The 17,765-nt window shown below is 36.5% G+C and overlaps 1 protein-coding gene across 3 annotated transcripts in view; it reads left to right on the plus strand.

The window, feature by feature from the left end:
- Nucleotides 1–17,765, plus strand: part of COL19A1 (collagen type XIX alpha 1 chain) — a 297,117-nt gene that overhangs the window by 105,151 nt on the left and 174,201 nt on the right. For all 3 annotated transcript variants that reach the window (XM_014782544.2, XM_087437889.1, XM_087437888.1), the window contains one exon: nucleotides 10,237–10,290. In XM_014782544.2, the coding sequence (XP_014638030.2) occupies nucleotides 10,237–10,290 (54 nt within the window). The remainder of the gene's footprint in view (nucleotides 1–10,236; nucleotides 10,291–17,765) is intronic.

Consider the following 17,765-nt stretch of genomic DNA (forward strand, 5'->3'; position numbering starts at 1 on the left):
TTTTTGGCGAGACTACTTCATAAGTGGCGTGGTGCTCTCCTGTCAGAAGTGATGTAATGTCTGGAAATCTCTCTTTTTGTGATGATAGCAGCCGTTGATCATCAAACCTACACCCATTAATTCATTTAGGGTTGCAAAATGGTGATATTTTAATTTTGTCATCCCCTCTGCATTTCCTAGCCGGGATATTTCTATAAGGAGGAACTTCCCTCATCTACTCTCGGATTACCTAGTGGTATGGTTCACAAAGCAAGGCTCTGCTAAATGCTTGATCCTTTCCATTGATATACTATAATGAGCTGATTCTCTAGTATCTTCTAGTATCAATGATTACCAATTATGTTTTATTTCATTTGTTTGTTTTCTAATATTGTGAACCTGTTTTCATCCATTGTGGTTTCCTTGTTGATGCTCAAACTGTCCCATCCTTGATCAGTAGGAACCTCTTCCAGGTAGCCTCCAATCCCTTTGACATGAACGAGGCGAATTTGACGACTTCCTCTCTTCTATTAGGATAGCGCATTCCAGGCTCCTGCACACTATTTAAGTCCCAATGATATCTCAAGGCCCAACTTAGTTCTCACCTCCAACATGAAGGCTTCCTGACCACACCTGCTCACAGTACTCACCTCACCACTGAAGCCTGTGGCTCTCAGAATTGTGGGCTCCCTTGTCAATTATCAGAGGCTGGTCTTCCCCAAACAGCAATGTTGAGTCTTTACATCCCCAGCGCTTAGCATAAGGCCTTACATAGATTGTCACGTGATCAGTTTCTTTGATTACTTAATACTGCCATAGTTAAGTAGACTTATAATTATTTAAATGTTTCAAGAATTTAATGGGAATAATTTTGCTTATTATGGGGATTGAGATTCAAAGATAGTTTAAAATATTTTGTGGTCTTGTATGTATAATTGCAAGTTTTCCTCATCAAGGTTCAAGGAGTAAAATTAAGCCCCAAAATTTATAATAATAATATTAGCAAAAGTTATAAAAACAAAAGTAATGCAGAAAACACCTTATCCTTTACCTCATATGGTAGATCATTTGTGCTCTCTCTCTCCCTCTCTCTTTCTTATATATACACACACATATATATAATTTTTTCCATATGGTTTGAAAATAAGTTACTTAAATAGTGGCATTTTACTCCTAAATACTTCATTGTATATTTTCTAAGAATAGGGATATTCTCTTATATAACCACAGTACAGTTATCAGTTTCATAAGTTTACATTGATTCATTACATATTTTTATTTTAACAAAAATATGTAACATTTATGGGAAGTCTGTAAACTTTCAGAGGCAGCAGCTCACAATAATGCTAAGAGATAGATGATATTATTAGGCCAAGTTTGTTGATCAAGAAACTGAAGCTCAGAAAGGTTGTGATGTTACTGATGTTACATTCTTTGCTCTTTACATCTTGCTGACTCTTGGTGAGACCTCATAGAAAAGTTTATAGACGACTTAATGCAAAAACCAGCACAGAAGTAAACTCTCTAGTGCGTGCATCCTTGTCAAACGAAGACCAAGTCAGAGATGGCCATGGGTGCCGTGGGGTATTGGACCTCGCGGAGATTTGCCTGTGGTGAGTGTGGAGAGTTTCTTCTCGATCTGTCCTTCTCACTGGATTCCCAAGCAGCAGCTGTGACAGACTGAATTTTCTCTCCCAGATGAGTGTAAAGTCTCATCTCCTTTCCTCATCAGCAAAATGTAATGAAATGGAGAATTTTGAAAAGGGCCTGAAATATTATTGCAGACATTGCTGTAATTTGGAGACGTTCACACTAGTACACGGATGATTTGGCAGTTTTGAGAATTCACTCTAGATGTGGCACCAGTTCCAAATCAGCCTGAGAGAATGTCATTTAAAATGCCACTATTTTACTAAAAAATTCTTCCTGATGATGTTTCATTTGGGAGACGTTTGTGGGAGACCTCTGTGTGCCTCTGCCTGAGTGCAGCTGAGAAGAGGCAGACCAGCCTCAGGATTTTGAGGAATGGGCCTATATTAGCACAGCCCTGATCCTGCCATGACCTGCCCCTGCTCTATCCACCCACTCAGACTAACTTCCCCAAAGAGGAACTTCTTGGAATATCACATTACCAGGATTTATTCCTGCTATGTTGCCTTTCTCCTTTTTAAAATCAGTCCTCTCTCTCTCTCTTCCTCACACTCAGCTAATCTGAAACTAACTGTGTCTTATTATCTGTCATTCCTAATGTAATGACTACAGTTTTAGGCTAAGTGGGAAGGGTGGGCTGTGGCATGCCATCTTGACAACATGGTACATTGGGACCATTTCTATGGTTGCATTAGTTTACTGCTGTATGTTAGTGTCTGTAAAAGTCCTGGCAAAAGTTTCTTGAATGTCTCCTTTGTCCCTGTACCACAAAACCAGCTTCTAAGAAGGCTGGAAATTCTGAGACTACTTTAGCAAACATGAAAGACCACTGCCTAATAGATTTCCCAAAGGTATAACTTTCTAGAAGAGAGTCTCGAATTGTAGACTCCATCCATAGCAATTAGCCAAGGTAACTGGGTAGCCAAGACTAGGGAAAGTTAATAATGGATGACTTGAGGTTATGTGAAACCATGTGTTTATTTAACCAGAATTATGCTATGTGTTAGTTCGCAAATCAAAGCCCACTTCTTGCTATTTTGAATTCCAAGGACCATCTAAATTCTTTGATTACACTAACATTTTTGTGTTTGAAATTATTCAAAGTAATAGACTGTCAAGTAGATCTTGGAAATGGCTTGTGATACACTAGTGAAAGTGTTTCTTGAAAGAGGCTTTGTTCTTCATATATGAAATATGAACCACATTAAATTTACAATCTATAATTATTAATATATCTGCATTTTTAGTTACTAAAATAAGTTGATATAAGGTGATTTTATAGAAGTTATTTTGTTAGATTAAGTTCTTTCTCCCCTTTGGAGAGATAACTTAATTAGGTTTATGTCACAAATGCAATTAGATGAGTAATCTTGGCTCTAATCCATTTAGATAAAAGAATTTCGAACAATCTGTGACATAGCAAATAAGTTTATCAAGACAAAGTCTCTTTGAGACTTTAAAAATCAGGGGCATTGGTCTCTGAACACAAGGTCATCTCAGCCTTTATCTCAGTCCATCCTTGTGGGCTTATGAAGTCATCATTTAAAAAGAATTTGGGTGAATGTAATTCAAAATATAGCACCTTCCATATAAATTCTTTTATCTCAGCATTGCAATGATACTATTTAGGTAGGTGTAGAAGTTATTTGCTTTTATCATTTAAAAATCCAAGAAGCCAATAATGTAAAAGACTTACAGATTCACACAGCTGTAGAGACAGACGTAGGATTAGTCTGAGGGCTCCCGTTTCCACGTGCCCGACTCAGTTCACTAGATGACAGTTAGAACCTTAAGCTCTGGCTTGGCAGCTTTTGAAAATCTATCATGTTTCTCAGTATATATTTAGCTGCCAGAGACACAATCAGTTAGTCACTTCTTTATCATCATCTTCATCAATAACAACAACAGCACTAAATTAGTATCTTTCATAAGCTATATTACAATAATGGTAAGTCACAGATATCTTTAAGTTAGAAAAGAATTTCTTATTTGGAAAAGAAAGGTTCTTTTTTGTAACTTCCTTTAGTTAATTAATCTATACATGTGGGTTAGTAATATACTTTATATGTATTTTTTTAATTTTAAAATCTATAACATTTGGGCAAAAAAGTCTTGACTTATTGATTCTTATAGTGAATAGAAAACAGAAATAGAATATTTTAATGGTTTAAATTGCTGAAAAACTAACTATATGATAAATTTATTTGAAACCTTGAAACTTTAATAACTCACAAAAAGGAATGTGTTTTGATTGTTTCTGATCTCCTATATTGACTAGATTTACTTTCATGCCCATAAACCAGAGAATAACATAAATCAGATAGTCTTCATACTAAATTTATTTTGTTAAAAGTTTGCACTGATTAAATATATAACATAAAATACATATATAGGGTAGAAGGATGATTGGGAAACTACGTGCACCTGTTGGGGAAATCTGAATAAGCCCCGCAAAAAGGAAAAACCGACGAAGACTTGAGAAGAAGCTGCAACATGGAATGTTCTCCAATGCACCCACTGACTGTTCAGAAAAGGTGGGAGCCTTATGGACTTGAGGTGCTAAAACATAACTTCTGTCCTGATGTCCATCATCAACTCCTGGATGATGGCTAAGCTATTTAGACATAGGAGTGATTCCAAGGATGCCAGTTTATATAATGGGAGTCCCAGGACAAGGAGAGAGAGAGAAACAGGACAGAAACAAGGCCCAAAAACTTACCAAGTTTGATGAAAAATATTAATCTATATATCCAAGAAGCTCAATAAATCCTAAGTGGGATAAACTCTAAGAAAACCACATCTAGAAACATCATAGTCAAACTGCTAAGAACCAGAGACAAACAGTTAATCTTGAAAGCGCTAAGAGAAAAACAATTCATTGTGTACATGGAACCACAATAAGAATAATGGCTAATGTCTCTTCAGAAACCGTGGAGACCGGAAGGCAATAGAATAAGATATTCAAAAAGAAATTAATTTCTAGAATTACTAATTCTAAGAATTGTTAAGAATTCCATATCCAATGAAACTATCTTTCAAATATCAAGGCAAAAAGAAACACATTCCTAAATAACAAAAAATAAAATGAATTCTTTGCTAGCAGTCATGACCTACGCAAGTTACTGAAGGAAATCTTTCAGGCCAAAAATAAACGATACCAGACAGAAACTTGAATCCATAGGAAGAAAGGGAAAACATTGGTAATTGTAAATATATGGGTCAGTGTAAAAAATTCTGTAGACAGATAGATATAGATATTCACATATAGAGATATCTGTATATTCATATATAGATATATAAATATATACATTTGTATTCTCTTTTATTAATTTCTTCAAAGCACATTTTTAAAGCAAAACTATAACTGTACTAAGTTTATAACATATGGATTTAATATATATGACAATAATAGTACACAGAAAAGGGAAGGAAATGGAGTTAAATTGGAGCAAAGTTCCTATAGTTTACTGAAATTGTCAGTATTAAGTGGAATAGATTGTGTTAACTTAAAGATACATGTTTGTAAGTGCTAGAGCAACCACTTTTTAAAATTCTCAAAACAAAAAAAGCTAAATACTAATAAGAGAAAACCAAATTAGTAAGCTAAAAATATTTTTTCAACAAAATGAAGGCAGTAAAGAAAGAACAAAGGAATGAAAAAGATATGACATATAGAAATCAAAGTAGAAACTGTCTAAACCAATGTCACAGAGGATTTCTTCTATGTTTTGCTCTAGAAATTTTATAGTTTGGATTTTACATTTGAGTCTAAAATCCATTTGAGTTAATTTTCATGCAGTGTGCGATTTATGGACCAAAGTTCATTTTTTGCACATGGATATACAACATACCAATAATTACATTAAATGTGACCTAAAAGTCATATGGAAATACAAATGACCTGGTATAGCCAAAACAACTTTGAAAAAAAAAACTCAAGGACTTATGCTGCCCGATTTCAACATTTATTATAGAGATAATCAAGAAAGTATAGTATTAGTGTAAGGATAGACAAATAGATGAATGGAAAAGAATAGAGTCCAGAAATAACTCCACATATGTGTGGACAGCTTGTTTTCAACAGAGGTACAGAAACAATTCAGCAGATAATGAATAGTTTTTTTCAACAAAGCTATTGGAACAATTAGATATTCACATCAAGGAAAAAAAGAATTTCAGTCTATTATCTCCCACATTATCCATTATGTTTATATTTATCCATTTATTTATAGATAACTGTTTATTTATAAATAAATTCTTAGATTGGACACTAAAAGGACAATCCATAAAAGAAAAAGTTGATATATTAGAGTTTATTAAGTCCCTATGAGATCAAAGTAGTTGAGCAAGTAACTTGGGATAATAGGAGTTCCTTGACAATGTGAAAGTTACATGTGGACTCTGAGCTATTGATATGTCATCAGTAAATGGGGATGAGAATACTCATCTAATAGGGTTACTGCTAGAATTAAAATGAGTCCTTACTATGTAATGTGCTTAGCACAGACTGGCGTGTAGTAGTAGGGGTGTATAGAATAGAAGCTAGTATCTATTGAAATATTAGTAATGTTAATAACTACCTGCATTGTGGATAACAATGGATTAATTCAGACTCTGTAAAAGAGTTTCCTTACTTACCTGAATGTAATCTTTTGAATGCCAAAGCACTGCAATTTTGTTTGGAAGGACATTAACTTTTGGTATGGCTTTAAAATTAGTTATATCGAAGAATAGGAAGGAAAAATCTTAAGTGTAATCTAATTCCCACTTATCCTCTTTCCTTTGATTGGAGTTGCTTTTAAGTTTCCATCAGACTAGAATGATTTATTGCATTTTCAAAGAAATCTCCAGAGATGTTCTGTTGGTTTTGTTTTTGAAACTTTTTTGCTTTTGAACTTATCCAAACACTGAAAAACAATCTAACTGCATTGACTAACAACCTCAGATGTCACATAAGTTTTCTTTAATTCTAGCTTAAATCTTTAATGCTGTAGTTTTGTTTTTACTCATTTTCTTCTCAATAGAGAAGAAAGGAACAGCTGGTTACTATTGTCAAATTTCTTTTGTTTGGGATTTATTAAGTATGCAACCCTTGACTATCTTTTTTCCCCCTATCTGAATATACAACTCCCAGTGCTTTTTTCAAGGGATGATTGAATTTACAATGGAGAAGCCTTAGAGCTCACCTAGTCACAATAGATAACCTGATGAACTAATACCAGTTAGAATATTATTAATTGTCATCCAGCATTTCTTTTGTATTCCTTGTAGTGAATTGCCTGATTTGTCCTATGCTCAATTGCCAGCTGGGATATTGTTCTTTTTCTTATGAATGATAAAAACTCTTTGCATATTAGTGATGTTAACTATTAAGCCACCATATCATACTTTTCCCATTTTGTTATTTGCCTTTTAGTTTAGTTTATAATATTTTTGTCTTACAAGTTTATAATTAATATTTTGTCAAATATATTTTTCTTTTATGAATTTCTTTTTTTAGTTCCATACTTAGAGACACCTTACTCACCATGAACTCTGAGCTATGCTCACTTATATTTTCTTCTGCTCTTTTAATATTTTTATTTTTAAGTGAGATTTCTAAGCCACCCAGAGTTAACTTAAATGCAAGATTGCACATTTGTTTCTAATAAAGTCTATGTTGCTTATTATAGCATATTGTTTCAGTCTGTTGTAACATTTCATATAATAAATCTGTTACATATATATTATAATATATAATATATCAGTGGTTCTCAACTGGAGGCAATTTCACCCTCTATGGAAAATTTGGCAATATCTGAAGACTTTTTTGTTTGTCAGGACTGAGAGTAGAGGGGGTGGGGGAAAGGCTGGCTACTGGCCTCTAGTAAGTAGAGGCCAGGATGATACTTAACGTCCTACAATCTACAGGACAGCCCCACAACAAGCAATGTCAATAATGCCAAGAGGCCTTGATAGGAGAGTGAGAGAGAGAGAGAAAGAGAGAGGGAAGGAAGGGAGGCAAGTGAGTGGGTACCATTCCTCTGCCAGTTACATACTCATCAACAGTGATATTACCTGCCCTGTATTTCCATTTTCTGCTCTGAGGAGCATTGTCAGAGACTTTGCCTCCTGCTTTGCAGAAACCCAGATACATTGTATTTTTGGTTATTCCTGGTCGGTTTCAAAAGCAAATGAGCTTAATAGTTTTAGAGCACAGAACCTGGGGCCATACTGTCTGGATTGAGTCAGAGTTCTGCCATTTAGAAGTTGTGTGACCTTGAGCAAGTTACTTAATCTCTCTGTCTTCAGTTCCCTCATCTGTAAAGTGAGGGTAATACGTCTTTATCCTAAATTGTCATAGAATTGCAAGATGCTGAAAGCAGTGCTTGGCACATAGTATACATTACAAAAGGGCTTGGTAACAATGATCACAATAAAGTAAATGACTTGTTTTTTATAAACCATATTTGATCACAGTGACTTTTACTTACTTTTTATATTAAAAATTATAGTTTTTAAAATCCATTGCAGACTTTGCCAGCAATCAAGTTGAAGCAACGTGTTTCTTCTTGAGCCCTTTGCTGTGCTCTCATCCTCTTGCTGTGCAGCACAAACCCCATCAGAATACCAACTCTGTTCTCTATGATATTATTATTATCATTTAACTTTTAGTACCATTGTCAAGCTTGCAGATTTCCCTGTAGGTGTGTATCTGCTTAGTATTTAGAGTTACTTGTTTTTTCTGTCTGTGAGAACCATTAATTTTAAATAAAGACTATACTCATTTTTAGTTACATTCTGAAAGTTAATGATATCCATGGAATTATATTTGTCTTCTCGTGTCAAAAATTTCAATTTATTCTATTAACTTATGCTGAACAGATTTTGTGTCAACATCTAGACACCGTGTTGTTTCTGATCCCCTTACTACATAGACATTTTCTTCTGTGTGTTTCTGAGCTTCTTCATTCTCATTTTGCTTTCTATCATATATGGCATCCTCTAGATGCACATGTCCAATGGAATTTCTGTGAGGACGGAAATATTCTAATCTGCACAGTCCAATATAGAGGCACTGCTGAGCACTTGAGCTGTGGCTAGGGCAACCGAACGACTGAATTTCAGATTTGTTTAAATAGCCCCCTGTGGCTGGTGGCTGCCATACTGGACAGCACAGCTGCGGGGCACCTGCTTTCCTCTCCATTTTCAGTTTGAAATCTTCAGCTTCCTTCTAACTTGAACCCATTGCACTGAATGTGTTCATATACACTTTTGTTTCTCCTGTACATAATGTCTATACATTTCTTATATTCCAGTAATCAAGTTAATAATACGTAGTATTAAATGATTGGGACCGTACATGTGTATTTCTGCTTATAGAATGTTTAATATATTGTCTCTTAAAATCAGGTGCTTGCTTTTCTTTAATTTATTTTGCAAATAATAATGTTCATTGCAGAAAAAAAGAACAACAGAATATATAAAGAAGAGTGTAAAAATCACCTAGGTGGCACAAAGCAGAGATAATTACTACTATTAGTATACACACACACACACAGAGTGATATGTGATAGACTTGGGCCTTGGATGAGTTTTTCTATACATAATATATTCTTTTATTTTGAACACTTTACTAATTATAGAGATAATATATGTTTATTCTTTTAAAAAATTGAAAAACACTGAGGAGTATAATGAAGGGGAAACAAATCATCCATAATCACAGAATGCATAGGTTAACCACTTTTATTGTTCTGATTTATTTTCTTCCAGTGTTGTTTCTAAGACCCATAGGTAAATGAATACGCAGATAGGTAGGTAGATGGATAGGTGGACAGGCATTTTTTTTTTTTTGAATTATACTACAGATAAACAGAATGCACTAATACAAGTATAAACCTTTCAGAAGGTAATTCATATATATATGTCACTATGAGTATGTGTCATCAACAATGGTATTAGTGGCCATTTTAAACGTTTATAACTTTAAAGTAATAAAAATAGGTACTGATTAACACTTATTCACTAAATTTGTTAATCCATTACTTGTGTCTTACTTTTTACATCATGAGAGCTTTCCTATAGCATAAAATAAAATTCATAAACATGATTTTAAGGGCTGCATCATATTCTATCATATCCATGTATGGTATTTTATTTAACCAGTTTCCTGCTGTGGGCATTTAGGACGTTTCCCTTTTTCTTGCTACTATAAATTGCATTCCACTCTACATTCTAGTGCCTTAAGACTTTTCATCTCTAATTATTTCCTTAGGATACATTCTGAGAAGCAAAATCACTGGGCCAAATGAAATGAACAGATTTAAGACCCTTGACGTATATTGGCAAATAGCCCTCAATAAAGTTCCTTGTTGCTTATGGAAGAAAATAAATAATCTTTGTTCTATTTCTATCCTTTTAATCACTTTTATGCAGCTTTTCTTTGAACCTTTAAACTTCTCTTTGGTTTTAGGCCTCAGAATTGTTTTTTTAATAAATGTTTCTTTCAAGGGATTAGCAAAGTAATCATGTTGTTATTAATACCCAAACAATGTAACTCTTGTTTTTTCTTAGTAAAGGTTGTCAGATGTAACATTTTTCATTGTATAAATTGTTTCTTTCTAGGGTGAACAAGGAGAAAAAGGAGATCCAGGGCTGCCTGGCATTAATGGACAAGATGTAAGCCTAGCTCTCTTTTTTCTAATATGCTGTTTACATACTAAAATATGCTGACTCTCTAATACTACTAAGATTCGACTATCTTTGGAAGAACTAGTCACAATCAGGGCATCAAGAATCAAGGACGTGGCTCATTAGAGGCCTGGGATTTTTAGTTTCGTTACAGGTAGTTCCTTAGTTTTATATATTTTGTGTATTTCATACTTGTGCTCATCCTTAACAGCCCTTTCTTCCTTGCTGTTTCTGGCTTGCATTTTCCCTCTCTTCCTTTCTCTGTCTTTTTTCTTCTCACATACGTTCTGCTGTGGCCTGTGTTCTTACCCGGGGTTCACTTTTCATCTTACCCCAAATCTCTGTCCACTGAGGGATCTATGTAGGTAGGATGGCATTGGTGAAAGGAAAGGGAGGAAGGAAGGGAGGCCTGTGTGTGTGTGTGTGTTGCTCACCCTCCACTGTGCAGTTCTTCAACCTCAGGGATACCATCCCCAATAACATCTTCAAGTCCTAGCATCTCCTCCCCTTTACCCTAGGATTTTATCCCTCTGGAGCTTCACATTGGTTCTTGTGATGAAACTTAAAGGATAGCCCAAATCTGGTTTTCCTCTGAAATGCAGAATACTCTTACTTCGGGTCAAACTCACCATTGACTATAGATATACTAACTTTACTGGGGGAAGTGTCTACAAGGAGGGTTATTTTTTCCACAGTTTCCTTTTTTTTCACTTGCATAAAAATGTTTTAGAAAGGTTCTGAAGGGCTGCACTATTTGCTTTGTGGATAAAAGAATAAGGAGGCCGGATTTGGTTCCCTAACGCCCTAGAGGTGTTATGAAGCCCATCTTGTGTGCAGTTGATCATCACAGTGGGAAGGGAGGCTGATCACACAGTCCCTGGGGCCTGTGGACAAAGTAAGAGAGATATCTGAAGTGTGTGTGTGGGGGGGGGGGCGTGCCACCAAAGGAGAAATATCTCAGGAGTTAAGCCTCCTGGTTAACACTGGCTTGCTGCTCTGACCCCGCGGCTTTATTCTCTTACTTCCTAAGAAGCCCCAGGCACGTCTCGAATATGACCCTCATTCTTGTTTCTCTCGCCTGTGAAGTGGCTTTCTACACCAAAGAATGGAGCTGGCCTCAGGGGCTTGCAGCTGGAGGAGTCTGCATTTTCTCTACTTCCTTTGTACATCAGGACACTGCATGTCACAGCTCTTGGCCCTGCACTTAAATAGAGCATCTGATTCACCTCCCTACCCTGTCCTGAGGTGCCTGCTGTAGTGGTAAGAGTTCTGGAGGGGAGAGCCCAAGGCCAGTTGTGTCCCAGGTCTGTTGCTAGTTGAGAAAATCACTTCTCCGAGTCCGTCAAGTAATAGAATAGATTCGAAAGTCTCCATCACTGTAATGTCCTGTCATTTTATACAAAGAAATTAGTAAGATTATGAACTTGAATATCATGATGCAGTTTGAAGCCTTCATTCAGGTTTTTGGACTTCCTGCGACATGTAAGGCAATGTAGAGGAACAAGAGACGAGCCAGCTGGAGCCAGTGCGGGCTGCGGGATATGAAGTGCTCGCTCTCCCCTCCGCACGTGGGGCAGGCGGGTCCCGGCTATGTTTAAAGGAAGATCCGTTTCCCAGCGTGTTCTATAAAAGGGATAGAATTTGGGCCTTTGCCTATGTTTTTGTTCTTTCTATCGTACTTTTCATGAGGCCAAAGACCATTTCTTGGAATCTCTAGTTCTTAGTAAGTGTTTGGACTGAGTAAGTTCTCAGTAATCATTTGCTAAATTTTCATTTTAAAAACTGAGAGATGATTATAATAGTCTAAAATATAAGTAATTAGAGCCTAAACTAGGGTAACAGAGATAGAAGGGAGTGCGTGCACAGATAGGGATATTGCAGAGGTAAAACATACGTAATTTGGCACTTTATAGCAGTGAAAACTCAAAATAGCCCAAGATTTTGACCATGCATTATGGGAAGGATGTTATCTTGTGATATGCAGGAAGGTTGATAGAAAATAACAACAATGTTGCCAAAGATAACCAAGCTACGTGTCTGTGGGCTCTCTGAGATGGAGGAGCAAAACAAAGATTTTTAGAAGTTCGTTAAGATAATGTTAGAATTGAAATAGAGGAAGGATTTGTCCAAACACTTGACTAAAACTGGAAGGAGATATGAGGGGTTGGAACCCAAAGTGTGTTCACATTAACTTAGAAATTTGGAAATTTTTCTTATGTTATCTGAAAATAAGGTGATGTGGCTTTTTAGAATTAACTGATTGATGCACACGTGTGTTGGAGTGCCTGCTACATGCCCAGATGCTCTGGCAGCTGCTGCGTGAGCTCCGAATCTCAACAAGACCAACTTGTTGAGAGAGCCCACAGAGTGGCAGGCAGGGTGACCTCTCCTCTCCAAGAAGGATCTGGGAGGAGCCTTTGCCCCCATTGCAGCGTATAATTTCTTTAGCACTATCACTGTTTAATGTAGCTCATTAGGTACAAGACAAAGCACATTAACTTTTCTCACTTGGTTACCTAATTAATGTGTAAATGATAGTATTTTCCTCCCTTAATTTTGCCAAAGATATTCAGGAGTCATGACAAAGGGGAAATAATAAAAAGTAATGAAAGTTCTCCTTTTTTCCCCTCTCCTGTCACGAGAATGACTTTAAGTCCAAGGAAAATGCACAGATGCTCTGTTATTACATCATTGGTGGTGGTGGTGTTAATATTGTGTTATAGTTCATAAACTTTTCACAAGGAATTTGAAATTTGATCCGTACCCCAGCTTTCTGGGCGAGTGGGCATGGGAGATGATAGCATCCCTATTTTCAGAGGCAAGAAATGAAGGCCTGGGAAATTAAGCAACTTTCTTTTAGAAAATGGTAAAATCAGCCTTTAGTCCTACATGTTTGACTGAAAAGTCTCTATTTTCCAACTAAATCATGCTGCAGTTGTCATTGCCTGTTTTTCAATGCTAAAATAAACTGACTCTGCAAACTAAAATCATTCAGCAATCATGACAGTTCTCTCTGACTTTCAATAAGTGCAGGTACACATTCTTAGGGAATGACGGGTTTTATAATATCTATTTCAATTTGAATTAAAATCAAGCCAAGATGGGGATTATAACTTCAGAAACATCCTGTTAGAATGCAGAGTGAATAAACTCAATGGGCCAGCTCACTCTAGCTACTTTCCAAGTCAGAGAAAATTGGACGAATTTAATATTCCTACTAAATGAATTCAAAAGCTTTTTTTTGTAGTCTTTATTCTTGAGTATTATGTATATCTTGATGTAAATGTATCCTTTAATAATTTCTTCTGTTTCAGCTTTCCCACAAAATGGGCAAGCCCACTTTGGAAAATGTAAACCTTATTTAAAGGGCAGTATGCAACAGTTCAATCTTCCTCAATGGGACACTGTTGGTATTTGGGGCAAGACAATTCTTTGTCATATGGGACTGTCTTGCAAGAGCAGAGTGTTTAGCATTCTTGAGGCTCAACAACTAAATGCCAGTAGCAGCTCTTAATCATTAGGACAAAAAAAAAAAAATAGCCCTGATACCTTTCTAAATGCATCCTTGACGGGGTGTGTGTGTGTGTGTGTGTGTGTGTGTGTGTGTAAACTTTGGATTGATCTCCAAGGTATTGGAGTATTGGACTAAAAACACATGTTCATATTTCCCTAATCGTTTAAATAATGCAGGCCACACAGATTGAAATGGTCAAAAATTTGAATTGCTAGAATTTAGACTTCAAAATGCAAGACCTCGGCTTTACACACATTCTGGTTTATGATTAAATGATTTTGATTGTGACCTATTATGAGATACATTCAACAATGCCATCTTAGAATGGACTTGAGAGGGAGTCTTATAAAGTCGTTAATGTGGCTTCTGCCGCTGCCTAGCTGGCATCCTACTTGGTACATTACTTGTTCTCTCTGCCTCAGTTTCTTCATTTGCACAATGGGATGATAATATTAATAGCACTTACCTTAAAGCTTCTTTTTTATTTCTTTTTTTATGAGGATGAAAGGGGTTATCATTCATAAAACATTTAGAACAGTGTCTCATATACAGTAAGAGCTATGTAAACATTTGGTATTATTAGAAACTGGGTTCAATAAAACACATTTATCTCAAATAGAAATATCTTTTCATTTATTTGTTTTTGTGGGATTATATAATCTTAGAAAAGTAGATTTCAATCATTCAGTTTAGTCTCTTCCTCTGCATCTTTATTATTGTCTTTCAACCATCCCTTATCAGAATTACAGCATCTGATGTTCCTAAAATAATCATGTTAATCTCCTTATACTAATGCAATCTGCGATACAAAAATATTGAAATCACAAAGCTGAGATAGCTGGCGACAGCTGGTGCCACTGATAGGGAATTTGATGCAGTCAGTGGAAGATGGGCAAAGAACTGATTGATGAGTTAAAAATTTTAACAAATAACATTATTTTATATCATTTTCTGATTTTTAAAGATGCTATGTACCATGAGTAGTAGGTCTTCCAATAGAGATTAATTTCATAGTCTACCTGCTTTTATAATTCTAGTTGTAATACTCTCCTTCAGCTTTCATGCCTTACATAAGGGTTCCTGTCTCCACATAACATGCAGAGTCAACTACTGTGCTTTTGATAATCTTCATATATGTGAATGTTATTGAAAACCTTGATAATAGATGCCTATCATATTCGATATGAAATTCAGAGTCTGTTCCATTTAGTTCTTTATGCTTTATGGTGAGTGCTGTGTCTTTTTCTCCCCAGTACTCAATAACCATTGATGGCAGCTGCAGTGTGACACGAGGAGAAAAACTGCACTTGAGAAAAGCATTACTGATCTGTTTCTCAGAGCCCATTATGGTGCCCTGGCCTTAACGACATTGTACTTTGTCACAGGAGGACATGAGTTACATGGCCTACTTTAGTGGCCGTAAACATAGGAGCTTGGCAGATGCGATACTTCTCAATTGCATTTTATCCTAAGTGAGTTAAAGCACAGTTGTTACATATCCATCAAACTGAGTACAACACTGAACAGACCAAACTATTAATTATCCCTTAGACTTGGACTTGAAAAGTAAAAGCAACATTTATTAAGTTCCTACCATGTGTTAAGTGTTTTTACGACATATGGTTCTCAGAACAACCCTTCAAGATAACTATTATTTATATCTATTTCATAGGGAAGCTTAAATAACTTACCCAAGATGATGTGTAAAATGCCATTCCTTTCCTGACTCTCCAGAAGTCTTGAGCACTTCCGGTAGAATTAGGCCTCTCTGGAACCGTCATGTCCATCTAGAAGAGTACTCAATATTCGCATTGACTTGTAATTGGTTGCATTATTCCCCCACCCCCTTCCTGACCGTAGTTGATAGAAACAGTGATAGTTAGCTGGTTCAATTGCCAATCAGTCCCTTCCCCAGAAGTTATAGTTAGGGTTAGTTTGTCAGGCAGGAATGTTGAAAAATTTTTAACATATTATTTTATGACTAAAATAATATTTTTGTAACATGTAACATATGTGATGATTATGAATCATAGTAATAACTGGAATTCAATGTAATCTCTTGCCCACCCCAGAGTTAGCCATTTTCCTGAATGTTGTGTTTAATGTTCCCTTCCATTTTTAAAAATAATATTTTCATGTTTATATGTTCATAGGACTATAGGGTTTAGTCTTGCATGTTTGTAGAGGTTCAACAATACTAGTTGAATAAATGGGTACTTGATGCCTTTCTCAGCCATTTCTTTCTTCATGTTTGTCTTTTCTCTGGATAGTGTTACACGAGCAAGAAAAGAGAAAATCTCTTTTTAATAAATTTTCAGCTTAGTAAGTGACACAGCCTCCTAGCCAGTTACTTAAGCCGAGTACGAATCAGCCTTGATGCTTCCCTTGCCTGTCCCCATTTCTGGCATATCTGCAGGTCCTGCCTTCCTAGGTGCCAGGTCTAACCACTTCTCTCCATCTCCACTGTGGCTCCCTTGTCCCACCATCTTGCCTTCTGGCCTGGAAGCTCTGATAGCCCCTGTTCTGCTTCTACTCTTGCTGAGTACAATCTATTTTCACATTGTAGCCAAAGTGATTTTTTTGGGGGGGGCGGGGGAACACAGTCACATCCTGTCATTTCCCTGCTAAAACACTAAGTGGCTTCTCGTTGCACTTAGAACAAAACCCATTCTTCTTGCCATGGCCTGCAGTTCTTTATGTACTGTGACCCCTGGCTCACCTTGACTTAATCCCCTGCTCCTGACCTGCAGCTCAGGATGCTCCTTGCACCCTGCAGGCTTTTGTGCTTGCTGTTCCCTCTACCCACAACACTTCTCCCCCGGATCATCATACGGCTGGGTCCTCTGAAACCACAAATGTCACCTCCGCACAGAGGCTGTTTCCAACCACCCCCCCGGAGCAGCAGCTCTCCCCCTTCACTCTTATCACGTTCAGCCTGTTGACCTGTTTGTCGTCAGTCACCCTCCTCTTATAACATGAGTTCTATAAGGGCAGGACTCTTGACTTTGTTAAGGAAAAAATTAATCTGACACTTGTTAAAATGGTAAGGAGGCCTTTTTGTTTAAGACTATTGCAATAGGAGTATTGCAGTAGGGGAGAGAGATTGGGCTCAACTCTGAAGGCAAGAAGGACAGTGGGGATTTATAGCCAACCAACAGAGTGACGGGGTCAGTGGGTGCAAAATTACCAAGAGCAGACATCAAGGATAGAGGAATTCTTGCTAAACTGACTTAACAGGATTCTTGCTGAAGACAGTCCAAAGACTTATACATCAAAGGTGGGGGATGAGGGACTTCATCAGATATCAAGGATGGGGGAGTCTCTCTAAACTTACTTAGCAAGATTCTTGCCAAAACTGGGCTAGGCAGGCCAAAAACAGGACAGGGTGGGGGCCAAGGTTGAGGCCTGGTAAAGAAGACAGCTCAGAGGAGCCCGACTAAAATTTGGTCAAAGTGAGAGTCTTTGTCAACTTCTCGTTCTTTTTTGTATCTCTAAATAACACTAATAGAAATATTATGTATTATACATATTATGAATATTATATGTATATAATATTATATTTTTAAATATAGTATTACAAATTCAAGGCAAATGTAAATATATTACATTTTCTAGTAGACACATTAAGAAAGGTAAAAGGAAACAGGTGAAAGTAATTTTAACAATATATTTTATTTAATTCCATATAACAAATGTTATCATTTCAATATGTAGTCAGTATAAAAATTATTAATGAGCTATTTTACATTCTTTTTTGTACTAAATATCAAAAACCCCATGGTATTTTACACTCACAGCACATCTCAACTCAGACTAGTGGCATTTCAAGAACTTGAGAGCTCCCTGTGGCTCATGGCTGCTGTAGTGGACGGTACTGAGGTTAGAAATGTGATCTCACACGGTATACGATACATGTTTACTGAATAAACGGGTGAATGCAAGAGTAAAT

Source organism: Ceratotherium simum, chromosome 13, assembly GCF_057802395.1.
Source record: "Ceratotherium simum simum isolate JZ-2026a chromosome 13, ASM5780239v1, whole genome shotgun sequence".
NCBI classification, from domain to species: Eukaryota; Metazoa; Chordata; class Mammalia; order Perissodactyla; family Rhinocerotidae; genus Ceratotherium; species Ceratotherium simum.